Raw genomic sequence first — 26,469 nt, forward strand, 5'->3', positions numbered from 1 at the left:
GACCTTTAGACAAGGAGAAACAGGACCTGCTGTGCCAGATAACCACACAAATGCTCTCTGAAAAAAAGAACAAAAGGAGTTATCTAAGCTGCTGTTGTCAGGCTTTGGCACTGAGCATCTTCGTCTCAGAGACCAATGTGGCACAGAAAAGGCATCCATTTCATGGTCACAATAAATCCTGTCAATCCAATGGAAGGCATAGAACTGTGAATTTATCTAGAAGCTTCACAACTGCAACAGCTTTTACGTTCATATCATTCCTATGGAAATTTTTTGGAAAACAATTTATTTCTGATTCATTCTTCAATCATGAAAATAAAAAGTCAGTATCAATCTAGAAACTAATCTAGACCCAAGTAAACAGCTCAAACTGGAGTTAATTTTGCTACTTTATATATTTGCGTTTTATTTCAACGAATTTTTTTTAGTTGTTGTTTTTAACCAGGAGCATGCGTCAAGTTATATAAGTAAAGCAGACATCTGCATTAGCTGCAACCCGCGGGCAGCGCTCCCGTTGGGCAGCGCTCCCGTTGATCACTCCCAACGCTGCCCGGCTCGGACACCGCTGCCACCGAGCTCGCAGCGCCTCCCAGAGGCGCAGTTTATGATCAACATTTGTTGCTGTACCAAGAATCCCCGGGAAAGAAGCAAAACTTGACGTTTCACTGCAAAGGTTTCCAACCCTCAGAGGAACAAGTCACACAACACATGAGAAGGTACCAGGGTAATCTCAAGTCCCATTGAGACTACAGTTGATTCAGTTACCTTCATCTCACTCTCACCAAAGCACTGGTTTAGCCTTCAACAAAAGCCATGGTATGTTTGGTTAGTCACCACCCTTATTAAACAAAAGGAACTTATACTACTTATCCATTAAAAAGTTATTTGCACTTTGAGCCCTATTCTTTTCCCTTGAAGTCATCCCTCCTTCCAGAGGAATCACAGACATTTCCAAAGATGCAATTTCCTCTGCAAGTGGAGCAAAGAACACTTGAGCATTTTAAAGCCATGATAATGTTAACTCGATTTTGATGGTAAATGTAAATTTTCTATTTTCTCTGCTCATGCTCTTGGGTACTACAGTGGGGTGTCAGAGCAACCTTGAAATTCAGTTTCGCGCTTCTACTTTACCCATTAACAAAATCTTACATTTGTGAGTTGGATTACTCCGCAATTTTGAATTAAGCACAGGCACAGCATATTTTTTGCAACAACATTTATTCTAGATATATCAAGATTTAAATCTTATTGAAAGCAGCTACATCCATTGATTGTACATAATCTTCAAAAGCTGTTATTCTCTCTTCCAGCATATCTGTTCCAACTTTATCATCTTCAACAACACACTGGATCTGAAGCTTTTTGATACCATAGCCAACAGGTACTAGCTTGGCTGTAAAATAAAAAAAGGCATTTAGTACTCCTCAATTGGTGGAATCTCTTAAAAACACAGATCTAAGATTGAACTGACCAAAGGAGTTTGCAGGAATACATAAAAACATCATTTGTTCCACATTATGGACTACCTAATTAACAACACAGGATTCACTACAAGTGATTGAAAAGGGACCTCCACCTCCTCTCCAAACCAGTGATGTGGGTGTATGGGTGTTTGTCTGCTGCATCAGGAATTGTACAGGGAGATGCAGGATAACAGCATCTTAGGTTTATAGTTTTTAAAATCTGTATTTGATTCTTAACTGGACCACTGCACTAATCACCTTTTCTGACTATGTCAAGATACTGAAGTACAGTGGTATTGCAGTTTTAGCTACATTTTCAGAGATCAGCAGTCACCACAAGTCTAACTATTCATAAAATGTATCCTAAGGGACTACACTCTCTCCCTGCTCCGGAATCTTCTCATACTTACAAGATCCCCAAACCAGGCCATCTGCTTGAATGCTTCGAACACACTCCTCTAGTTTGGCCATGTCTGTCTCATCATCCCAAGGTTTCACATCAAGCAAGATTGATGATTTGGCAACAACAGCTGGTTCTGGGGGAAGAAAATTGCCTTTAAAAGCTAGGAAGTTTTCAAACACTCATGAATATACTTGCAAACTAGTTTTATTATCTGAGCAACTTTTCCAATTCCAGGAACAAGAACCTCCTCACATTGCCGCGACAGGCCTCTGGTACCAATGTACACTTCTGAAGTACTGCAGCTACGTATATCCCAGCATTCAGTGTGTAAATCCACTGTGTTCTTAAAAAACAAGTCTCATAACAGAACACAGATTAAGCAGCTGACAATGTTTGTTACATAGGAAGTCCTTTTCAAAGGATCTGAAAAGGAGCTTAATGCTGTGTAACAGTTTATTTTCCACAGAGGGAATACTGCAACTGCTACAGTTCTGAACAGTTCCAGACCAGTAGCTGTGGAGGGACTTGCATATTGCAGCCTTTTCTCTGAACTTTGAAAGATAATCCTTGAATTACATCTGTTTATATAAAAAGCTCAGCCTCTTAGAAAAACAAGCAAGAGTGTTTTAAGCAAGACAAAAACTATGTTAAAGTTCCCATTTACTATGGGAGGACTGAGCATACAGCAATTCAATAAAGCTCATCACTCCCGTCTCATTTTAGTCAAGCTGATCTATTACTACAATTAATTAGTGCTTCCAGCCACCCTGTTCAAATGCGTGAAAATTAACCCAAGCACAAAAAATTTAAAAGTTCTCGGCACACATACTTTTGGACTTCTTTGACTCATACTGTGCCAGGCGTTCTTCCCTCAGTTTCTTTGCTTCTTCACTTTCCTGAAAGAGAAATCTACAGTTACAGAAAAGCACCAAAACCTCATGTCCCCAAAGCATTACCAAACTGACTGGCATCTACTCAGACAAAAACAAAACATCACAACTGTCAGCCGAAAGATGGTGATTTTTTGTTTTATTCATCATGTAACCAGTCAAAGTTGGACAGCTGACCCCATTGCAACACAGTATTTTCTAACTCAAGTGTTTACCTTCCAAGCTTTCCTATTCTTCAAAGATAACTGAATTTGAGAATTTCAAGCAGGATCTCTTATCAAGGTCACAAACTTAAGTAACTTAAACTAGCTAAGGCAAAAATCTGCATACCTGGGTTAATTTCAAAAAAACCCAAACATAATACAGAAAGGTCACAAGTACCTCCTCATCATCAGATCCAAAAAGGTCAATGTCATCATCATCTTTGCTATCTGTGGCTGCACCTGTTGTGTCCTCAACATCAGCAGGACCGTATTTCCCCAAAGCCTTCTTTACTCCTGGCAAGCTGAAAGAAAAATGCAACTATAAGGAACCTACTAAAATGTTGATACAAATACCACCAGTTTGTCAATGCACCTACAAGTGCATTTGTAACGAAAACACTGTGCTAAAAAAAAAAATAAGTTGAATCCTGCTAACTTGAAATCAGAACCTCCTCCTAAGACCCAAAAGACAGCCCCCAATGCTCGTGACATGCTTGCAGAATAATCTGTGAATATGGAATTTGCTATAGCCTCACCAAAACTGGCACGATCCCACCCAGCATTGCTGCTCCAACTAAGCACGTGGACAGTAAAAGCTTTCTTACTGGAATAATTTATCTACAATATATTTCATCTAGGAGTCATCACCAACTTCTTGTTCATGCTTTCCTAAAAATATTCTCAATTAAAAACTACTAAGTGACTGAAAACATACTGTTGCAAAGTAATCACTACTTTTGGAAGTTTCAGTGAACACTTTACCCTGAATGCTAGCCTTAAACAGCACAAGAGGGACCAGAATGCCCTGAATTCACTTTCCCCTGTAGCTCATATAGTTCTGTAGTCTTAGAATAAGCTCATAGTCCTACTGCTACTATGAACTGCTGCTACTGGAGCCATAAAACTAGCTTAGAAAAAGCTCACAGTTCTATTACTGTGAACTGCTGTTACTAGTCATAAAACTAGGCTCTGTTTCCAGGAACTGTAAGTACTTTCCAGAGTGGATATAGTGAAGCAACTTCAGAATCTCAGTCCTCTTCAGAATTATAAAAGCTTCAGAAACAGGCTGGTGACTGAGCAACCCAGTTTTGGAAGAGTTTCCTATAAACATGACTGAGGCTTAGAGAAAGCAGTGTAGCACCATTTACCCTACCTATGCTGCGCCTTTTTAGAGGCCTGCAGTCTCCATGGATGTCAATATACAACCTTTTGCTAACATTTAAAATCACCAAAAAAGATAACGTTTACTTTTCTATCTCCTTTTCTTTATATGTACTTCTGTACTGCAAATCACAGATTTTGTTTTATCTTCCAGGACTAAACACCTCAACATCGATGTACTGTGTATTCATCTGTAATGCCTCCTATAACACTTACTAATCCATTGTGGTGCTGCCTTCATGGAGTTGATTACTGGTAATTAATTCCCGGCTTTCAGCACAGTTATCCCCCAAGTCTTTTTATAAGCTTTAGCAGAAATGTTAGCAACTGAACAGAGACAGAATTTAGGCGAGCCGATTCTAAGTGAGAAATGCAATGTAATGACAGAAAAGGTCTGCCCTGCTTCGGGACCTGCTCGTGTGCCAACGGCAACACAAAATGCCACGTGGTACCGCCGAAAAACAGTTTCGTACAAACTCGAAGAAACAAACGCAGCACTTTGTAGGCCAGTTCGCAGAGATATTGCAGCTTTGCAGTTTAAACATACCTTGCCTTCTGCTTTTCGTACGACTTAATGTGATTGTACCAGCGGAGAGCATGAAACAAGTCCGCAGGCGGAGGGGCAGCGATCGCTTCAAAGACTGCGATGTCAGCCTGCGAAGGGACGTACCTGCGGAGAGCGAGCCCAAGTTAAGCCGATTGCTCGGGACACGCGGGGACACGCGTAGCAGCAGCTGCCGCGGCACCTCAGGGCCCCCCCCCGCCGCTCACCGTCAGGCCCAGCTCACCTTCCCCGCGCCCCAGCGGCCCCCTCCCGCCGCCTCTCACCCCTCAATGTAGCTCCTGTCAGCCAGGAAGTCGTTGAGGACGCGGAGGCCCGCGGCGGACTTCAGGTCGCCGAAGCCCATGGCGGCGGCGCGCGGCCAACACCGAGCGCGACCGCCGCGGGAAAAGGCCACGCTGCGCCTGCGCCGCTCTTATAAAGAGTCTGGATCCCTCCGCGGATCTCTGTGCACACGGATCCCTCCGCGAGAACCAACCGCGAGGTAGTTCCTCACGGGTTGGCCGCTCCAGGGCAGGGAGTGCAGCAAGAGGGACACTAGAGGTGCGGGAAAGGGTCGATGTAATACATGTGAGCTTGACTATAAGCCCCAGGAAGGTGTACGGTGTTACAAGGGTTTTGTCACTCCGAACTGCCGCCACGCCCCGCCCCGCTGGCACAGCGGAAGTTGCCGAATTGGGCGAAGAAAGAGACGGAAGGACACGGGAATTGCCGAGGACAGGACGGTGTATGAGTGACGGTGGCCGAGAAGGCGCTGAGCTATTGGCGGAAATTGCCGAGTTCCCTCCTTCGCTGGTAACCCGCCGGAAATCCCCGAAGCCGTTCGCTCCGGAGATTGCCGAACGCCTGCCGTCCTTTCCGGAGGTTGCCGAAGGAGGCTCCGGAGGTTGCCGAAGGCGGCCGGGGCAGCGGCGGAGAGGCCCGAGGGCGCCGCCATAGAGGCCGAGCGGAGCGCAGCCGGTCCCGCGGCGCCGCTGCCCGTCCCGTGCCAGGTAACGGCGGCGCCGCCGCGGCGCGGGGTCCGCGGGCTGGGGCGCGCTCCCGGCGGCTCCTCCCGCCGCTCCTCCCGCTGCCCTTGGCGGGATGGGCGGCGGAGGAAACACCTCCAAGGTGACCCCCGCGCCGGGCAGCGGTGCCGCCGGCCGGGCCCCGGGGACGGTGACACTGACACCGAGCCCGCCCCGCCGGGCTGCGCCGTCCGGCCAGTGGGGCAGCGGGACCGGGGCCGGCGCTCCGTTGCGGGCGGAGAGGCCGCGCGGTGCCATTCGTGTGTGTCATGTATAGATTGTTTTGATTTTCGTATCTTGCGTTTGAAGGAAGTAACTTATTCTCCTGTAACTGTACCTATCGATGCATACGTACCTTTTTGTACCTGGTAGATACAGGTGTTTACTCTTCTTGTTTAAAACCCGTCAGCAAAAGTTTGAACTGATAAAAACAGTGCTGTTTTCTCTCCTACCAAAGCACCATGCTTCGACTGCTTGCTGTCCCCAGGACCTTAGCTGGGGTCACCCAGTCCTCCAGAGTATGTGGTAAGTCTGGTTCATACGTGTGTCTGTGGTGGTAAATGTATGTGTGCGCGTTAACGTATGTGCAGTTCGCTTACTGAAGGGCACGTATGCATACTTCATTTGCAGCTAAGGAATTGTGCTGATTCTAGAAATGGGATTCTCTGAGCACTGTATGAGTGTAAGATAAGGGAGTGTGGGGTCTGATGTTTGAATCGAGCAGTAGCCGAAAGTTTGTTTTTGTTTTCTTTTTCCATGTCCTTCAGGGCGCACAACTGCAACAGCAGCCAGCAACCAAATAGAGGTGTTTGTGGATGGCCATCCTGTATTGGTGAACCCTGGAACCACAGTACTTCAGGTGTGGGGAACGGCATTCTGAATTTCCTTAGACTCCCCATCTCACTTTTTGCCAGCCTGTTCTGTTCTATACAGCAAAAAACCACCCACCTTTACATTGTTTCTTGCAATTCTTTAGGGGCACTTTCACTGACTGTGATGCACTTTCACGTGACAGAAATCCACTGGGGAACTCATTGTTTCAAAAAGAAAAATCTGCCATGGTTGTCTGGAAGAAGATGCATGCAGCATCAATCCCAGCTGCAAATATTTATGCAATGCAATAAGAGACTTTGATAAGTTCAGGTTGAAATTCTGTCTTTGAGCACTATGTGACTTAGTAGTCTTTCAGAACCTGTTAATATTGTATCTTGTTAAAGTGATGTCTGGTAAATGAGGGATTGCCTCTTTTTAGTTATTAGTTCTTATGATTCAGAGTGCTGATCCTTAGCTGCTTTTATTATTCTTGGTGCATTAAAAAAGGAAACCTGGACCTCCCAGCCTGTACTTAGCATTGTTGCTTTTCAGGCTAAAATTTCAGGTAGAACTTTTTCTAGTCAAACTTCTTTTTAAGAAGCTGTTAAATGGGAATGCGATTTAATGGGTACATTATATGTACATTAGAGTACATAGTTTATTTCAAGATATAGCCCTCACTCTTCGGATAAAAGTTACTATTTAGGCATTAGAATGCCCCCAGCAGGAGTGTAAATTTTTCTTAAATGCTATTTTTTTTTATTAGCTTTTCAGTTTTGCTAATGTGATTTTTTTTTTGGTAGAAATTATCAAAAAAATTATATTTGTTTAGTTCTTTGTTTTTGAGTTTGGTGGTATTTTTGGCAGGCATAGCTAGTGCTGTAGCATAGATCCCATCATCTGTGGGGGTTTTATGCAGGAAAGGTTGTCCTTATCTGTTCTCTGGAAATCTGCTGTCTCTGTCCTCCTGTCTCTTCAGTCCTGGCATGCAAGAATGTTTCTTTGAGTTTGGAGACTGCTGAAGTTGAAGATTGACTATGCTCAAGTACCCTTATACAGAGCATCCATGTTGTTGAATTACCTGAAACGATTACGCCCCTCATTGTTCCCTTTATGTTTTTCAATTTTTACTGTGATGCACTTTTCTTTAAAGAATGTATGCGTTCTTTAAAAAGTTAATAGTATTGCTAGTGTCCTATCTGTTATAGAGAATTCTCTCTATTATTGGGGGAAAGCATGAAAGAGGTCAGTTCTCATTTCCTCAATCAGTTACAAAGGTTAGAAAAAATATTTTTATAATTGATATCATGATATTGTTCTGCTTCATCACAATTTTTTATTTATGGTCACTTCTTAAGATAAAAGATCGAATGTACCGTACTCCTGAGCACTAACAGTGTTAGTCTTTGAAAAGCTGCATAATCTTTTCTGAGGTGGAATTGAAAGGTATAGCTAAGATTTAATTTCCCTTTGTTTCTTATTTTTTATAGGCCTGTGAAAAGGCTGGAGTTCAGATACCTCGTTTTTGTTACCATGATCGTCTCTCTGTTGCTGGAAACTGTAGGATGTGTCTTGTGGAAATAGAGAAAGCTCCAAAGGTATTTTTTGTGTTTCATAGAAATTGCAATTTTTTGCTGTGCTTAGGGCCTAGTTTAAATCTTGTAAATGTTTGTATTATCAGTAGCACATGAATTGTTGTCATTCAGCTGCTCTCATCTCCCCACTGGACTGCAGTGATTGCCTATGGATCAAAGTCAGTTCTCAGGTTATTATGGATTATCTTGCTCCTGGACAAGATAATTTTTCCAAGAACATTTGATAGCTGTGTATTTGCAGTCAGACATGTTTTTATGCTTTGTAATTCAGGCTTCAGCCACATATTTTCAGCTGACAGTACTTGAGTAGTAAACTTCAGATACTGTATGAATTCAGCTGTAGGATTAGTGTCTGCAGGTTTGTTCTGCCTAAGTAGAGATTGCAGTTATTTAGTAGTTTGCATCTTAATGCATTGATATATCTTCTGAAATCTCTTCTGAAGGACTGAACAGTGCTATTAAGAAATCTATGCATGTAGTTGAGGCATTCATTTGGAGTTCAGTCTTGGATTACACATTTATATTCACACATAAAATTTTTTTGCTCATCCCAACTTCAGTTCCATAGTTTGAGCTTTGTGTCTCTGGAAAGGTTGGGTTATCACTAAAGATGGAAGTCATGAGGTGATTGAAAAGTAGGAGGGATTAATTTACTCAGCAGGAATTTTTGTTAATCTTACAGTAATCTGTAAGATTACAGTGAAGAATTTTTTTCCAAGACTCTTTATAAAAGCTTTGTGCAAATAAATATCTTGATCCATACTCTGATACATTCAGTTCTAGAGGTTTTCCAGATGTTTGCTGCAGCTTTTTGATTTGCCTTATATTTATTACAACTGACATTCTTACTGCTGTAACTACTTGAATTGAAAACCAAAAGTGTAAAATTTTCAACTCATAAATAAATCACAACTAATTTAACCTTTTTATGTAGAAGATTATTAATAAATATGGCTTCTAATGACTTTCCTTGCAGACCTTTTTATTTGTACAACATGTTAAATTAATAACATACCTGTGTAAGAAGTGGAGGGAGGAGGTTGGGGTTTGTGGCTATGCTGAGAAGTATTATGCTGTGTTCATGCTTGCTTTTTATGGTGATTGCAGCCAGTTGCTGCTTGTGCCATGCCAGTTATGAAGGGCTGGAACATACTGACAAACTCTGAGAAGTCCAGGAAAGCAAGGTACCTTTCTTTTAGCCTCCTTTAGCTGATTAGTTGTACTATCTGCTAAATAAAGTTGACACGAACTTCATTTTCTTAACCTAACAGAGAGGGTGTAATGGAGTTCCTGCTGGCTAATCACCCATTGGACTGTCCTATCTGTGATCAGGGTGGAGAATGTGACCTACAGGTACAACATCCAATTAAATTGTGTAGACTTATGTATTAATACTCCTGTCTTAGATGAAATTGTGCTTTCCAGCAGCCTGGATATGTCTGTTTTCTGTTGTCTGTTCTAGGATCAATCGATGATGTTTGGCAGTGATAGGAGTAGATTTAGAGAGGGAAAACGTGCTGTGGAGGACAAGAACATTGGCCCATTAGTCAAAACAATCATGACTCGGTGTATACAGTGCACTCGATGCATCAGGTAACGTCCTTTGTTTTTCACTGGAGAGTTTACTGAGCAGGCATATTTGTATCAGTTAGTTACTTGTGAAAGAAACACCATGAAGGGTAATCAGTTTTTTTAAAATTTCTTTTCTGACTGTACTTAAGAATTTTATTTCTGGTAGTGAATGATAGCTGGTTTCCTGGAGCTACCAGACAGGTGTTATAAAGGAAACAGATATGGCCAAAACATGAAAGTGAAATCAGAATTCTACAGGGCAGAACTGGTCCCATGGTGTTAGTGCCAGAATGGATACGTGCCTTCCTCAGCCACAGTTACAAGATTTATTTATTTTTAATAGCATCTGGTAGCTATATTTATGCTGTTCTGTAGACCTGAAATGCAGTATCAGCCAACTTGAGCCAGGTGGAAAAGAATACCGTGTACCCAACCAGTTCTAGAAAGAACTTTTTAGTTAGGACTAATGTTGGACTCAGTTTGTGAAATTCACTGAGCACCGAACTGCTCTGTTTTTTGATACAACTCCCCCTAGTTTTTGCAGCCTTGTGTAATGAAATTCTGCAGATGTATGGTCCTGAATATGATGGTGCTGACTAATGTGTCTGAACAATTGTTTTCTTCTTTCAGGTGTATGAGTTAAGGCTAATGTTTTACCTTAAGAAAATGAGATGAAGGCTAAAAAATGTTCCATGTTGCTGTTGTACATTGCAGATTTGTTTTTCCTTCTTTGTGCATCTGCCAGGTTTGCTAGTGAGGTTGCAGGGGTAGATGACTTGGGAACAACCGGAAGAGGCAATGATATGCAAGTTGGTACTTACGTTGAAAAAATGTTCATGTCCGAGTTATCAGGAAATATTATTGACATCTGCCCAGTTGGTGCTCTTACCTCCAAGCCATATGCCTTTACTGCACGCCCATGGGAGACAAGGTAAGTATCTTAACTCACTCCGAAGACAAAGCTTTCTGTTTGTCGTATACGTTATCTTAGTCCATTTATGATACCAAGGGTTTTCTCTGACTTTATTTTCTGTGTTTTTGTTGTAGACTTTTCCATAGACTGAATCTAACAGGAATTCTGTTACTTACAGCATTTTCAAGAAAAGAAAGAATGTTATAGTTTGTAGACTGTTCTTCCCTAGTTTTTACTCTAAAATGTACTGATGCTTAGTAAAAGATGCGTGTAAAGGAAAATTCAAATTCGTTAACTCAGTAATTGTTAAGGATGTTATTTTAAATATCTTGTGAAACGAAGCTCTTTTATTTGTATCTAAAGCTAAACCTACAGCACTTTTTGTTGTTTTGTTATGCACTCAGTATAACTGTTGGGCTATAAATAATGCACCCTCATGTTGCCAGTGCAGATCCACTTGAGCCACTTCCAATTAGCAGACTGATCCACCTGCTGGTTGTTTTGATGGTCTTCAGTGACCCAGCTCCTGGGTACATGAACATCTATGTGATGTACCTTTACACCCAGGTTCTCTACCTGAGCAGCAGTATCTTGCCAGAGTTCAGCAGCCCAGCTGGGCTTTCCCCTCCCCTGACGGTTGCTCTGCTTCCATCACTGCAGCCAACCCTGGAGAGCATTTGCCACCATCCGTGAGTCAGTACAGAGATGTTTCTCATCCAGCCATGTCTAAAGCCACCTGGATACTTTCACTTCTGCAACCTGACTCGATTCACCTTGTCTTTCAGCAATTTCTGCAGTTTGCTGTGTGAGGCTCCACACAGCAGCTTTCCATCAGTGAACAGCTCACATGGCTTCTTGTTTTCTGATAGTTCATTATACAGTGGAGCTTCTTCAGCATGTGCCACCTCCTCCTTGGCAATATTCCAAAATCTTTGCCTTTTGGCCAGCTCATGATCACTTCCAAAATTCCTGGTGATTGGAGTTTTGTGTTCAACCTTGTTTTGTGATCAGTGTGACTCACTTAACATCATGCAGCTGATGCTGCATGGACTGTAGAGGGGATACCCAGCCCCACACCCGCAGTCAGGGTGCCAGGAGGAGCTGTGCTTCTGAACCAGTCACTTCCGAGGCGCCTCGAACACCTTCACGTGCTGCCAACATTGCAGGCCTTGGATCCTCTCTATGGACGGCTCCAAAACCCTACAGGTGACCTCGAGTCTCCCCTGGTGCTCTCTGTCAGAGGCTCCAGGTAGGGCTGTTCTCCCTGGCTATGGTGTAGAGCACGTTTTTAACATCTTGTCTTGCCCAGACTGGCCCAAGGGCTACTCCTCTTTAATTTGTTCAAAGGCTTGTCATTGCTCAGGGCCCCATTTAAAATCATTCATCTTCTGGGTCACTTTATATAGAGAGGGCTTACAGTCAGACTGTAATTTGGAAAATGCATTCCCTGAAAACCTATAAGGACTGAGAAGGCTTGTGTTTTCTTTTTTGCTCATCAGTAGAGACATAGCTGTTACTTTGTTGATCCCATCCATTGGGATCTGATGACATCCATCTTGCCATTTTATTCCTACAAACTGGATATGCTATGCAGGTCTCTTGACCTTACTTTGTTTTATGGCAAAACTGGCTTTCAGAAGGATTTGGACTATTTTCTTCCCCTTCTCAAAAACTGCTTCTGTTGCCCCACATGATGATGCCACCAATGTATTGCAGGTGTTCCAGAGCTTCACAGTGTTCCAGTGCAGTCCGGATCAGTCCATGCCAGATGGTAGGAGTAGTTTCCACCCCTGGAGCAGTCTATTCCTGGTGTACTGGACGCCTCTCCAAGTGAAAGCAGGTTGTGGCACCAAAGGGATTGAGGAAAATGCATTAGTGGTATTAGTTGGGGCGTACCCCTGGGCTGCTTCTGACTCCAATTCATACTGAAGTTCCAGCATGGTAGCACTCGGCAGTGCTGCGTTTAGGCCATTATAGTCTACTGTGCCTGGCCACTGGGTCCACCAAGCTAGTTATCCTGGTTGTCCCATTCCTCTGCCTAGCTGGAGGCAGTGCCCCTCTAGTCCTGGTCATAGTATTTGCTGCTCACTTTTTGCAAATATGAGTGAGAAATCCCTTCATCAAGAACAGAAATAAGATCAGCCCTTCTACTTTGTCAGAGTAACTTCCCTTTGTAGACTGGAGGAGCAGTTTTCCTGGAAGAACCTCATTTGTGATTGATTGTTTATCCTTAAAACTCACATGTGCTTAAAACATTCAGATCCTTAAAACTCACATACCTATGACTTTAGGGTTGGGGTAGATTTTCCATTTCCCTTCCTCCTGTCCTCTCCGTGGTCATGCAGGTAAAGCCACAGAGTGGTTGCATACCCACTATATCCTCTCTCTTGAGTAGAGGAAGGCTTAACTCCTAATAGCTGAGGTAGAGGTGAGCAGAAGGATCTATCCTCTTTGAGTTGCTAGACCCGTTTCTCCACAGCTGAGATGAGGGAGGAAGAGAGACCTCCTTTGTATTGCCAGAGTCGGCCAGCCAGTTCATCGTCCCTTTGTCCCTCTCCGTCTCTCCAGGTCATTAATGCCAGTGAGTCAGTATACAGTGATGGTGTGCTCCATACAAACTTCCACCACATGGGTCGCGTGTACCTGACTTCAGCGGGATCTTTGGCTAACTGCTTGTTGTCCAGGTCTTCATAAATCACCTCCCGTATGGCTAATTCCCTCAGGTACTGGATACTGTTCTCTGTGGTGGCCCACTTGCCTAGGTGATGTATAACATCTTCCTTGAAGGGATACCTTTCCTTAACACCTGACAGGAGTCACCTCCAGAGGCTGAGGACTTGTGCCCCTTTTCCAATTGCTTTGTCAATGCCCCTTCCCTAGAAAGGGATCCCAGCTGTTTGGCTTCCTTAATTTTAATTCCAGGCCACTGGCCCAGTTATCCCTACATTGAAAGCTGCCAGTGGACAGAGTGCTTGCTTGAATAATGGCTGAAGTCTTTTCAGATATCTTGCAGCTCACTCAGGGATGGGGATCATGTGTTTACCACCTTGTTTATCAATTCTTCCTTTTCCTCTTCTCCAGTCAGTGGCTGCTTCTCTTTCTTTTACTGTTCTTCTGATGGCCTTGCTTTGGAGGAGTCTGCCTTTTCCACTTCTTCCTCCTGCTCTCCCTTAGAAGAAGCTCCTTGATCCCTTACTAAACGAGCCAACTTCCACTTTTGATATTTCTTCTTGTGTATAGGGGTGACTGATACTGGCACGGTTGGTTCTTTGGTGTATCCACAGTGCCTGTTGTGGGGGTTGGTGTAGCAGAAGTGCCTGACACTTTGTCATCAGATCCTGTGACCTTTTCCCCTGCAGATACCGAATAGTGTTGAACAGGATTGGATAGGTCTGGGCCAGGTCCCAGCATGTTGCAGTGATTTTTGTGTCTCTGGAATTGCCAGGGTGACAGCACAGTGTTTCAAAATATTTTACTAGTTTTTCAGGATTCTGCACTTGTTCTGGGGTGAAATTCCAAGATGTTGGAGGTGCCTACTGTCCTAGATACTTGCCCATGTTATCCCACACACCCTACCACTCATAACTCTCCAGGCTTGGGGCAGATGTCTGGGTGGTATTCTAAGTAGCTGTTTAACCCAAACCTGAAACACATCCAGGAGACACAGAATCATAGAACATTAAGTGTTGGAATGGACCTTAAAGATCATCTGTCCCAACCCCCCATGCCATGGGCAGGGACACCTCTCACTAGACCAGGATAACCCTTATCCAAGCTGGCCTCAAACAGACGAACATGCTGGTTTGAACATCCCAAGGATATTTAAAATCCTCAAGAGCTATTGTAATTAGTCTGGAGGAGAAGGGGAAGGTGGAGGAAGGTGTCTCCCCATAGATTGGCGCTCCGAGAAGGTGAAGGGTGTAATTACTAACCGTGTCCGCTGGGTGGCTCCCGGAGCGCAGAGGTGGCTGAGTGCAAACACCAGATCAGTCTCGCGACCAGGAATTTTGTCATGTCACAAAACAGTTTTACACAGTATGACAGAATTATGTCCTTAATCCACCCTCCAGAGATCATAAACAGCAAACAGGGAACATATCTAGCCAGTAAGGTGTTAGATAACACAGCTCTGAGGATGTGTGCAGCAACTCCGAGACCAGCAATTATTAAACTAATACAATAAATGCTTATAACAAATTTGTTTTAACATACTCTGGCCAGATCTGTTGTTATCTCAACCCTCAGTGCCCCACACTGGGTGCTTAAAAGGACTGTTGTGGTTTAACCCAGCAGGCAGCTAAACACCACACAGCTGCTTGCTCACTTCAGCCCCCCTTGCCCCATGGGATAAGGGAGAGAACTGGGGGGAAAAAAGTAAAATTTGTGGGCTGAGATAAAGGCATTTTAATAGGACAGAAAAAATTATAGTAATAATGATAAAAGAATTAGAATGCACAATGCAATTGCTTGTCACCTGCCAGCCAATGCCCAGCCAGTCCCCGAGCAGCAGCTGCTGACTAGCTTTCCCCCTTGTTTATGTACTGAGCTTGACTTCATGTGGTACAGAACATCCCTTTGGCCCATTGGGGTCACCTGTCCTGGCTGTGTCTCTCCCAGCTTCTTGTGCCTTCCAGCCTCCTTGCTGGTGGGGCGGGGTGAGAAGCTGAAAAGTCCTTGATTTGGTGTAAACGCTGCTTAGCAACAACTAAAACATCCCTTTGTTATCAAGACTGTTCTCACCCTAAATCCAAAACACAGCACTATACCAGCTAGTAGGAAGAAAATTAACTCCATTCAGGCCCAAACCAAGACACTGTTGCTGCTTGTGTATGAAAAACTAAGTGGTTTATTTGTTCTTCTAAACAGGAAGGTAGAGTCAATTGATGTTCTTGATGCAGTTGGAAGCAACATTGTGGTGAGCACAAGAACCGGAGAAGTGATGAGAATTTTGCCAAGGCTGCATGAAGATATCAATGAGGAATGGATATCTGACAAAACAAGGTGTGTGGGAAGTGTTTGTAACCACATGGGTGTTTAAGCAAGCATTAAAGGCACACTTTGCAGAACCAGAAACGTGAACATAGCACTGACTTCTGGTTTCAGCTGTTAATATTGTAAAGCTGTGGTGAAAAATAATTGGTAAAACACGTTTTTAATTCTATAATTGAAGTTACTGAGATTTCTAATATTCTGATTTTTGTAGCTTTTTTTCACAGTAACTTTTATTTGTATCGCTGATTGTTTTGCGTGTTTTTGAGAAAAAAAAGTTAAACTTTCAGGAGAAATATTTCTTTTTCTTTTTTCTAGCAGTCTGCAATTATTAGAAAATTTGGTCACAGCATGTATTTAGTATACACAATTATCTTTGTCTTTGCTCTTTAATAATATTCCTGGTATTTACTTAGGTTTGCTTATGATGGTCTGAAGCGTCAGAGACTTACTCAGCCAATGATCAAAAATGAGAAAGGACTGTTTGTTTATGCCTCATGGGAGGATGTATTAACTCGTGTTGCTGGTGTGGTAAGAACAATTTTCAATATAGGTAGTGTAAAATTAATTTCCAAAAGTGGATGTATTATTAATATCAAGCCAGCTATATAAAGAAAGCTTTTGACTTTAGGGTTAGAGGGGAGCATTTGACTTCTAATCCATTATGTTTCCACTTAAATTTCTTACTTTGACTGTTATTTCCTGTTTCATGGATTGGACCTTCTAAAGAACTTTATGTTATCATGGTTTCCTTTGGAGCATTGGGAGAGAAATTACTTTTATTTAAATAGGCAAGTAAACTGCTTCTTCAGAAATTTAGGAGGAAGCAGCTTTCACAAATACTCTGATCTACCTGAAGATATTTTTAAATTTATTTAAACTATCACCGCTTTTGCCATCAAAGCCATTAAATCTGTATTACTTATATCTGAATTGTGCTTTCCTCAGTGCTTTCTCTGTGTAGTGATTGATTCTGCAGCTCAAATGAAGTGCTGCATGACTGCTCTGGATTTTGATTAAAAATTTTATGTGGGTGAAGTAGAATTGAATAACTGTAATTGAACTTTCCTCAAGGATGTTTTTGCCCATGGTAAAGTAGCAGGGTTTGTTACGAAAGCTATTGCTTCTCATGTAATACTTTTGAGTTAAGTTTACTACCTGAGACTGTGTTACAGAAGTTTGTATTCTGTCTGCACTGTGCCTTCATTAAAATAAAAGCATTCACCAATCTTTCTCTCCTCACCACACCAAATGAGAATTAGCCACATCTGAGCAATAACTCAAGTGGGAGAGACCTGCATAGAATACAGAGAGCTGTTCTTTGCTTATCATGAGTTCTGAAGCAGCTGGAGTTGCTGCTTATCAGTTTGTGCTGCTCCAGGCCAGTGGTTGCACCACTGGCTTTGGCACATCCTAACATAACAAATATTTGCCTGGGCTAAATGAGAATTTACTTCAGTGGTTTCCTTCATTTATGCTTATACTTACTTTCTCTCCAGCTACATGCAGTTGAAGGTAAGGAAGTAGCAGCAATTGTAGGAGGACTGGTGGATGCAGAAGCACTAATAGCTCTGAAAGACCTTCTGAATAGACTAAATTGTGATACGCTCTGCACTGAAGAGGTATTCCCTACTGCTGGAGCTGGGTAAGATTACAGGCAAAGTCTGTCTGTAATTAGTATGTTAATAAACTTTCCAGTTTGCAGATTGTCTCTTGGCAAGATTCTGAAATGACCAAGGATAGCAATTGCTGATGCATTAGCAGGATTTGGTCAAATTTACAGTACTCACTTATAGAAAATATTTATAGATTATGAGTTGATGCATATAACACTCCACTATAACAAGGATTGCACACTACACTATATGGTACACTATATACACAGACGCCACAGTAAAAGTCAGCTACTGAAAGCCAGGTGCACTCTGTTGTAAGTTGGATTATTTAGTCTGTTTCTGTTTGTGTTGTGAAAACTATAGTACACTTATGATCTTGTAAACTGTGAAACAGAAGATTAAGTTAATGAAGGCTGTCAGTAACTGTAAATGTAGGAGACAGCTACATTGTAATTTAATGTTTTGCTGTCTCATGAAAAACTCTTCTTGGGTTAGTAATTTGGATTGAGAAATCTCTTCTTTCCCTTTCTTTTCCTGAGATAAAAAAACATTTGGAGCACCTACCGTCTTTACCACAGCTTCATTCCTTCCCTTTACTGAATTCTCATCCTCTTCCTTACATCTTTTGTTATAGCACAGATTTACGCTCTAACTACCTGCTTAATACTAAGATTGCTGGAGTGGAGGAGGCAGATGTCCTACTTCTGGTTGGCACCAATCCACGCTTTGAGGCACCGCTTTTTAATGCTAGAATTCGAAAGAGGTTTGTATTCCTTGGTGGTGAATAAGCATGTGAATCCATCTGGATTTGATAGAATGCTTTGTTGGAGCTGCAGGCAGTAACTTGGGAGCATTCATTTAGGTGGGCTCATTGGATTTAGTTCACCTTTTAGTAAAGGGAATGGTGATTTATGTGTGGAAAAAGGGTGTCTCGTTTCCCTGTAGTGTAGAGCTAGTTCATTCTCACTTTGACATTTTACATTAAGTTCATCTACTCAGACATTTATTCCTTTGTTACATTACACAGACACCTCAGATTTTCTGTTTTATAGAAGTTTGTTAAAGCATATTCCTTAAAGATTTGTTTTCAGCATCAGTTTGCTCCCTTTTGTAGTGTTGTAACAAATCAGATGTGCTGAGTTTAGAAAGAGTCATTCAAGTTTAACATTTTCTCTGGCAAGTAGTGTGGCTTTCCCAAACTTTTGAACATAGCTAATTAAACATTGATAAGATATGTCAGTATGAGACAAGCAAGGTTTATGGAAGTCCTGTACTGGTCATGGAATGTATGTAGAGCAATAGTCCTCTTTAAAAAAACTTTAGGCTTGCTTAATAGTCAGAATGATGCTAAACTGCATGCTACTAAAGCAATGAATGGAGTTTAAATTCCTTTGAAATCCTATTTCAAGTTATTGCTAAAATTACAATTAGTGGCTTTGGTTGAGTAAAACTCTATATTTCTTTAATTTTTATAAAATATTTTCTGTGTTTTTCAGCTGGCTTCACAATGACTTGCAAGTGGCCGTTGTTGGCTCTCCTGTGAATTTGACCTACACATACAACCATCTAGGAGAGTCCCCACAGATACTTCAGGATCTTGCTTCTGGCAAACATGCATTCTCCAAGGTACACACAACTTAAGACAGTGATGTTAAATTCCACATGTATTGAGTAAGAACCTGAATTCCTCCGAAACAGATCAGAAGAAGAGTACCATGTTGTATATGGGGTTATTTGCTTTTAATCAAATGCACAGATGAGGTGATGATTACTGTGCATCAAGTATATGTAAACTGTTTAATGTATTCAGGTGTGTAAACTTTGCAGTGCAGGAAACTCCTGAATTATTTCTTGATATAAAACAGGCTGTTTCAGGTGCTCCTGTTTCCAGCATGTGTGGTTATCAAGGTATAGCTCTGTATTGACGTGGTAGTTTACTGCTTATAGCAGTTTCTCCTGGCTTTATCTCCAAATGAAATGTGGACCATTTTGGAACCATAGCTTTGCATGGAAGACTTACGGAGAAATTTTGGAACTTATTACATTATCTGCACCAGGAATTGTCTTCATAGCTGTGGAATGAATTTCTTGATTCTTTACCTGCACAGGTCCTCGACCAGGCCAAAAAGCCCATGGTGGTGGTGGGCAGTGCAGCCCTGCAGCGCAGTGATGGAGCAGCTATCCATGCTGCTGTGTCCACCATTGCACAGAATGCCAGGACTAAGAGTGGTGTTGGTTCTGACTGGAAAGTCATGAACATCCTCCACAGGTTTGCTTTGAAACTTTTTGGGGATGAGCTTTCTTTTACATTGGGCCTACACAAGTTACCACAATGTATGTGTGCACATTTCTTTGTGTACACACAAGCAGCTTAGTGGACTAAACCTATAGGGAATATAAAAAAACAGAAGTACAAACTAGCAGAAACTTTTTAATAAAAATAGGTTCCTTGACCTAGCAAACTCCATGAGATTTCATTAATCTGTTATATTCAAATGCAGAATTTAAAGTTTCAGTTTAGAAGTATAGAATACAAGAGAGCTTAATAATATCTACCACAGTGCTCAGCAGGATGCACAGCAGACCAGTGTCACTTGCTAAATGACTGCACTTTATCTTGAGGAAGAAAACAAAACGGCAAGAGTATTTAAATAACATGGTTTCTTTTAATATTCCTTTTACTCTGCAGTTTCTTAACTGAATAGTTAATAGAAAAGCTTAAAATGTTTTAATTTTAGAGCTTTTGACCGTAGTTATTCAGTCTGTTGTGACAGTACTCCTTTTAATAGGCAAGCTTCTCTTGGACAGTCCTTCACCACTCCCTTTCTGAAATTCCTACTGTCCAACTGACACCTCTGTAAAGGAAAAATTATTTCAATAAATGTAGTGGCGCTCAATTCCAGAGACTCAACGAAGTCCTTCTGCCAGAAGCAGCTTCATTCATGTAAAACTAGTGGAGTAAGAGCAGGGCTTGGTCCTCTGAAGGAAACTTGAATATAAAATCCTGCTGTTGAAACTGAAATATTCAATACCAAAACACTGATGAGTTAACCCTCATGATACTTTTTTTAACTGTGGTTTAGCAGTCTTGGATATTATTGACCTCCATACTTCAGGTGCACCATCCGTTCTACCTTAAGTGTAAAAAGCAACCTATTGAAACCCCTGTGTCTGACTGTTAGACAAACATGAGTTACATTGGAAAATCTGTTCTCTACAGAGAGAATCTTTTCTTGCTTTAAATAGAATTGTAAGTCTGGCACCTGATTATGCAGGATTATGCAAAACTGTTTCTTTGAAAAAGGAAAAGACTGCCAGAAAATGAGAATTGTTATTTCGTTCTTTTAAAAGTATTTTTATGTGTGAATAAATGAATAGTGATGAAATAGTGGTCTTAAGTCTTTGATGATTTAGGGTAGCTGATGGCCCAAGAGCTGGTTTTACATCTTCCACGAGTGCCCTAAATTAAAGGCTTGATGAGCTCAATTCATAGCTGAAATGTCATTTGGAGCATCAAGATTCACCAGTGAGCTGCCTGGCACTAGGCCCTGACTTGGAATGTCTCCCTTTATTTTTGCGATCCCATCGTAAATAGGTGGGATTCCCTGTGAAAACTTCAAATGGCATCACTCTGTCAAAATGCAAAACTGACTCAGTACTCTGTCAAAAATTTCATCTGCCTTTGTGCTTCTTGTTTGTCCTGTTACTATTAGGAACTTCTTATGTCCCATAGTTAGAAAAAGAAGTTAGGTCTGTTCTGATGGGAGAGGGAGAATTGTGAAATAACTTAAAGTCATAATGTGTTTGTTCCTACAGGGTTGCAAGCCAGGTAGCTGCTTTGGATCTGGGTTTCAAACCAGGAGTGGAGGCAATTAGGAGAAATCCTCCCAAAGTGTTGTATCTTTTAGGAGCTGATTCAGGTTGTATAACGCGTCAAGACTTGCCAAAGGATTGTTTTATCATCTATCAAGGTAATTAGTAGATGTAAATTAAGAAAGGCTGCTCTTTTAATATCTAGAGAAAAAGCCTAAACAGTGACGTAAAACCCTTTGAGAAATTCTAGACTTTGTTTTCTGCCAAGAAATAAAACATCTAACGCATAACTGAGATACTGATTACTTATTTCTTGGGTAAAAATGGGAAAGTGTTGATGAGTAATAAGGGAATATAAACCAGTATAGGTCTTCTGGAACACAGCTTCAGACTTGGCAGACAAAATGGCATTGGTTTCCAGCTGTTTTATCGTATGAAAACCTGATGTTGATTCACTACGAATCCTTGTTCCAAGAGCTCCCCAAATGTGAGTGACTATAGAGACTGAACTATCATTTACTCCTGCTTGTAGTCCATTCATTCTCCCCAGAGTATTTGGCAAGTAAGACCTCAGAGCAGTCAGCCTAACAGGCTTCGTATTACTGGTTAAGCAAAACTTAGAAACTTCTTCTTTTTCTGGGAACACAGAAATTCTGTATTGTGTTAGTAAAGCATTTCTTTTTATTTTGACTTACTTATGTCTTACATGGTTGTGTACCATTTCCTCTTTCCATGTATTTAGGGCATCACGGTGATGTGGGAGCTCCCATGGCTGATGTTATTCTCCCAGGAGCAGCATATACAGAGAAGGCGGCCACCTACGTGAATACTGAGGGTAGGGCCCAGCAGACAAGAGTAGCCGTAACGCCTCCTGGGATGGCAAGGGAAGACTGGAAAATCATTAGAGCTGTCTCTGAGGTACTGCTGCTGTTATAAATTGCTTCAAGTAAAAGTATACTGGGAGGTTAAGTTCCTTTTTGGAAACACTTCCACTTTTTAATGTAAAAAGAGGAACATTTTCAGGGAAAGAAATAACTGTAGTTTTAAGAAGTAATATTTTGTATTGAATCCTTTGTTATTTCTGTGAGTTAAATAATATTGTTTTGCTTTTGAGGATAGCACTAACATTGTAGCTGCTGTATGCTGTTGGAATGCATAATGGGTGAAGCTTTGTCTGCAAATTCTCTAGGTCTTCATGAAGTGCTTTAGAGGAAACTGTTGGGAGGATGCAGTCTCTTGCTCTTTAGAAAGAAAACAGCATGGACTCTTGAGGACAGGATCTGATAAGGATTAATAAGTCAAATATGTGCTTACTAGTCACAGGGAATAAGATGCATTGAGAATTGCATCAACTTTTATCTCATTTGGTGGTAAGCTGAGGAAAGTACAAGCGACATCTATATGGAAGGAGAAAAGTACTTCTTTTCTTTTTTCCTTCGTATAGCAAACAGGACAGGCTGGTTTTTTAACCTGGGGAAGTGCTGACTGTGTAGGCATCAGAAGTCCAAAAGAACACCATGACTTTGCTTCAGTTTGTACACTCTAATTGCCTGTGTTTTCAGGAGTGTAGATTTTTCCTGATTTTACTTTAGGTGTGTTAATGGATTGGTAATCCAAACCCCTACGAATTAAATCTCTAGACTTGATGGCATTTCTTTCTGTGAATCTCTTAGTTGGCTGGTATGACCTTGCCTTATGAGAACCTCGATCAAATACGGAAGCGTTTAGAAGAAGTATCACCTAATCTGGTTCGATATGATGACGTGGAAGAGGCTAACTACTTCAACCAGGCAAATGAATTGTCAAAGGTAACCAAAACAGAAGCATCTTGGCATGATTTAGTGCTGCTATATAGCTTGATACTTTTTTTTTAAAATGGGCCTTCTTCATATGTAGTACAACAAGCATTCTTTGACCTACACTGAATGCAGAATTCCCTAAACAAATGCTTTGGTAATGAGTTCCTATCATAAAGGTGACTATCTTTCTTTTCCTTTCCCATCGCAGTTAGTGAAACAACAGCTTCTTGCTGATCCTCTTGTTCCACCTCAGCTCACAATAAAAGACTTTTATATGACAGGTATGTATAGTGTGGCCTTTCCATTCTGAAATCAGCAATACATTGTATTTAGCTTTACAGTAAAATTCTTATGATGCATTTAAAGTTTTCCACTAAGAGTGGAAGTCTTTTGACTTTTTAGTCTTTCAAAGAAACAAAATTTTTCAGTAAAATTATTTAGAATTTACATAAAGCACAGACTATTTTCAGCTAAGCAGCTTAATATTTATCGTCTTTGTATCGTCTTGTACTAAATTTTTTTATATTGTCTCTGCATACAATTTTTAACATAACGGTTACAACACACTGATGTTTGGATTGTTTTTTTCAGATTCCATCAGCAGAGCATCCCAGACAATGGCCAAGTGCGTGAAAGCTGTTGTTGAAGGTGCTCATGCAGTAGAAGAGCCATCCATCTGCTAGAGACTAATCAGAATGCTAGCACCTCCATCCAACTATTTGTTGCAGTTAACTGCTGTGACTGATACATTTTTTTTTCAAAATCTATTTGACAGGCTGTTGTATTTTTTTTCTTCATTCACATTTTCATCACTTCAGATAGTCCCATAATATTACAGGACTGTTGTTATGTCTAAGAGAACATGCAGCACTCAACCAGAGGCAGGGTACATGATGATTGTATACAAATAAATTATAATACCAAACAATCAGTTACCTGTGTAATTCATGTAGCTCATGTTTCTTCCATGAAAAGAATTCAGTAAGAAACTTGGACTCAGTAAATCTTGATTTGCTAGGAACAAGTCTACATGACAAAAATCCTAGATTGTAACTTTCTTCCAGAGTATCCAGGTATCTTAATTTTAAGCCCTGGTTAGAATGTGAGCATGCTATTTTTGTAATGTGCTTTCAAAGCAAGTTGCCCCTCATACCTGGTTTTGTCAGTGTTCAGACCTATCACTCCTCCAGGTATTGGTATGTTTCTCCATTCCGTTTCAGTTGAGAAGCTACTCAGGTAGGAAATAATTTTGGTGTGAAAAAGAACAGCAGTCTTCACACAGCTTCCACATGCTTTAAAAATCAGCAATCAGATAAAAGCCCTTTACACCAGTTCAAATACAGAAAAGATCTCAGAATAGTTTCACTGTGCACTGATCTTTTTATAGCAAAGTGGGGGAAGGGGTTGTGTTTGACATCTTTTGGTTGGCTGGTGGTTGGTTTTTTTTTTAAGCTTTAGAATGAATTCAGTGATTCTCTACTATAGTGGTTAATGTAAGTTTGGAAGAAGGATAACTTCCTTTTCAGCAGGGCTTAGAGTAATTCTTCCAGGAATCATCTAAATGGGAACAGTATCATAAAGCCATCACTTCCACTGTATTATTTAAAAAAGAAAATGTTAATTTTGCATGAGGAAAAGCTACATTTTTTCAGTGTAGTATAATCATGAGTGCATGGGAAAGCTGCTGTAGAAGCCTTAGCTTTATAAATTTCTTTTTTCTTCCATGCTTGAAATTTTTCAGTAACAAATAATTTTTTAGAAATTTTCTTTCTGCCCCAGAAAACTTCCTGGTCATCCTGGTATATCACAGTGGTTACACGAGCTAAGTCTTAAATGTTGGGTATTGTTTTCTTGTCATGGGACAAAAAAAAAGGCAAATATTCACTTTATTCAAAGATACTATAATGCCTGTTAGTGAGACATTGAGAGATACTGCGTTCTGTTTTTAATGTGGCAGTTCACAGGACCTCGTAAGTGTGTGTATGTGACCAAGTATAGCATAAAACCTTCATACTGTCCTTGTGGAATGTTACTTCTTTAGAAGGAAGAGGGGTTTGTTGGCATACAAAAATAGAGATATGGGACATATCCCAAATGGTTTAAGAAGAAAGGGTGTAGCTGAATCCTATATTCAGCAAAACATTTGGTTCTCAGATTGCTGGGATGAAAACTGTTTTTCCCCCTGAAAATCCATGTTGTACAAACACAGAAGAATAAGTTCAGCTGTGCAACAAGTCAGTTACCACTTCAGAATTTATAAAGGTTCAAAGGCTTTAGATATTTTTTTTCTTAAATGTTATTGCATTATTTAACTCTGGGAGCTCTGGAACACTTTTTGGGGTTTTTGAAAGCTCTACATCCTTCAGTTAGTATGTATAAAGATTCAAAAAGTGTCCAGCCCTTATCTGGAAAGGCAAAAAAGATAAGTACATGTGCTGCTGCTTGTCCTCTTTCTACCCTCTTTCCCACCTAACTAGTCACCAAGTACAGAATTTTTCAGCCAAACTTGGTAATAGCAACAAGGCTCTGTACAAATTTGACTGTTAGAAACTAGATAGTAAAGACAAATCTAAATTAGCATTCTTATCAACTGAGCTTACAGTGTAGCCCTTCCCTTATCTCTTCTGTTTGCTCTGCTGGCTGGACAGTCAGTGCACATGTGGACTTTTGCCCAGGTAGCAATGAAATCATAGCAGGGGTCTGCAAAAGAAAGGAACTGACATAGGCTGGGCAAACTACTGGAACAAAAATTACAGAAACAGGGCTATTCATGCAATTTACCTCTGCTTATTTAAAAGAGAACGTTTAAAGTTAGTGCTACTACTTGCTAGTCCTGAAGCTTCAACCTCAGATTAGAGAATTATGAGAGAGCAGCGATGAAGAGCTGGGAGATAAACACGCTTCACGTATTGTTCTTGCCTGTTAAAGTAAGGGCTGATCGGCTGGGTGATGCACTGCCTGAGCGGTCAGTGCTGGAGGTGGGCGGGGGCTTTGTTACGCTTTGGTTTAGAGCTGAGCCCAGATCCTCCCGAGATGCCATTCCCCGAGTGCAGCCCTAGTGCCACCTGGTGGCCAACCGGCAAAACTTCTCACCGGGTTCATCGTCAGTTCTTATCTCGCCTGTTCCCGTCGCTCCTGCCTGGAGGCAGCCTGACAGAGAACAGGTATGTGTGGGCACAGATGGATGCGGTTAGCCATCCATGCTCCGAACACAGCACCGTGTAAACACAGCTCGTGCGTGCAAGCAATTAACCCCAAACACGACAAAGATTAAACCTACCCCTTCTGTACTCCTGTCTTCAGCAGGTGGTGAGGAGTGGAGAAGGAAAAGGATGTGTTAGTTCAAGGTAAAACCCTAAGCACTTACACTTTCAAACAAGTTTAGGCCAGGTGCAGTCAGATCAAAGAGAAACAAACTGCAGGCAGATTTAAGTATCTAAGCCTAAAGCTGTGATTTTAAAACAAACAACATTAAAAAAAACCCAACCCTATTCAATAGCCACCTTACTGAAAGCAACAGCATCCCACAGGTACATCCTTATAGTTCCAAAGGGAGAGCGATTTAAACCCTGGGCAATGCAGTGAGCTTCTTCAATAAAAAGAATGTGGTCCCAAACAGAAGTCAAGTCAAACAAGATATGTTCTTAGTAATACTCTGAAACATCTAACA

The 26,469-nt window shown here is 41.3% G+C and overlaps 2 protein-coding genes across 3 annotated transcripts; one reads left to right on the forward strand and one right to left on the reverse strand.

Moving 5' to 3' along the window:
- Window positions 1–1,201: 1,201 nt before the first annotated feature.
- On the reverse strand, window positions 1,202–5,130 carry EEF1B2 (eukaryotic translation elongation factor 1 beta 2). The gene is made up of 6 exons (XM_017836335.1): window positions 4,949–5,130; window positions 4,668–4,790; window positions 3,138–3,261; window positions 2,696–2,762; window positions 1,874–1,999; window positions 1,202–1,393 (listed from the first exon to the last, which is right to left on the reverse strand). The coding sequence occupies exons 1-6, from the start codon at window positions 5,026–5,028 to the stop codon at window positions 1,239–1,241; spliced, it is 675 nt and encodes a 224-aa protein (XP_017691824.1). The 5' UTR covers window positions 5,029–5,130; the 3' UTR covers window positions 1,202–1,238.
- Window positions 5,131–5,610: 480 nt separating this feature from the next.
- NDUFS1 (NADH:ubiquinone oxidoreductase core subunit S1) lies at window positions 5,611–23,727 on the forward strand. Of its 2 annotated transcripts, XM_017836318.1 has the most exons (19): window positions 5,611–5,674; window positions 6,147–6,214; window positions 6,457–6,548; window positions 7,993–8,100; window positions 9,205–9,281; window positions 9,369–9,450; window positions 9,560–9,690; window positions 10,415–10,600; window positions 15,449–15,583; window positions 15,988–16,102; window positions 17,071–17,216; window positions 17,822–17,950; window positions 18,684–18,813; window positions 19,296–19,456; window positions 21,004–21,158; window positions 21,743–21,918; window positions 22,674–22,808; window positions 23,008–23,080; window positions 23,391–23,727. In XM_017836318.1, the coding sequence occupies exons 2-19, from the start codon at window positions 6,151–6,153 to the stop codon at window positions 23,480–23,482; spliced, it is 2,187 nt and encodes a 728-aa protein (XP_017691807.1). In that variant the 5' UTR covers window positions 5,611–5,674; window positions 6,147–6,150; the 3' UTR covers window positions 23,483–23,727. The 2 variants fall into 2 exon arrangements, with proteins under 2 accessions (XP_017691807.1, XP_017691813.1); XM_017836324.1 differs by lacking the exon at window positions 5,611–5,674 and having other exon boundaries at window positions 5,978–6,214.
- Window positions 23,728–26,469: the final 2,742 nt, after the last annotated feature.

This window comes from Lepidothrix coronata, unplaced genomic scaffold, assembly GCF_001604755.1.
Source record: "Lepidothrix coronata isolate B3197 unplaced genomic scaffold, Lepidothrix_coronata-1.0 Scaffold7, whole genome shotgun sequence".
Classification (NCBI taxonomy): domain Eukaryota; kingdom Metazoa; phylum Chordata; class Aves; order Passeriformes; family Pipridae; genus Lepidothrix; species Lepidothrix coronata.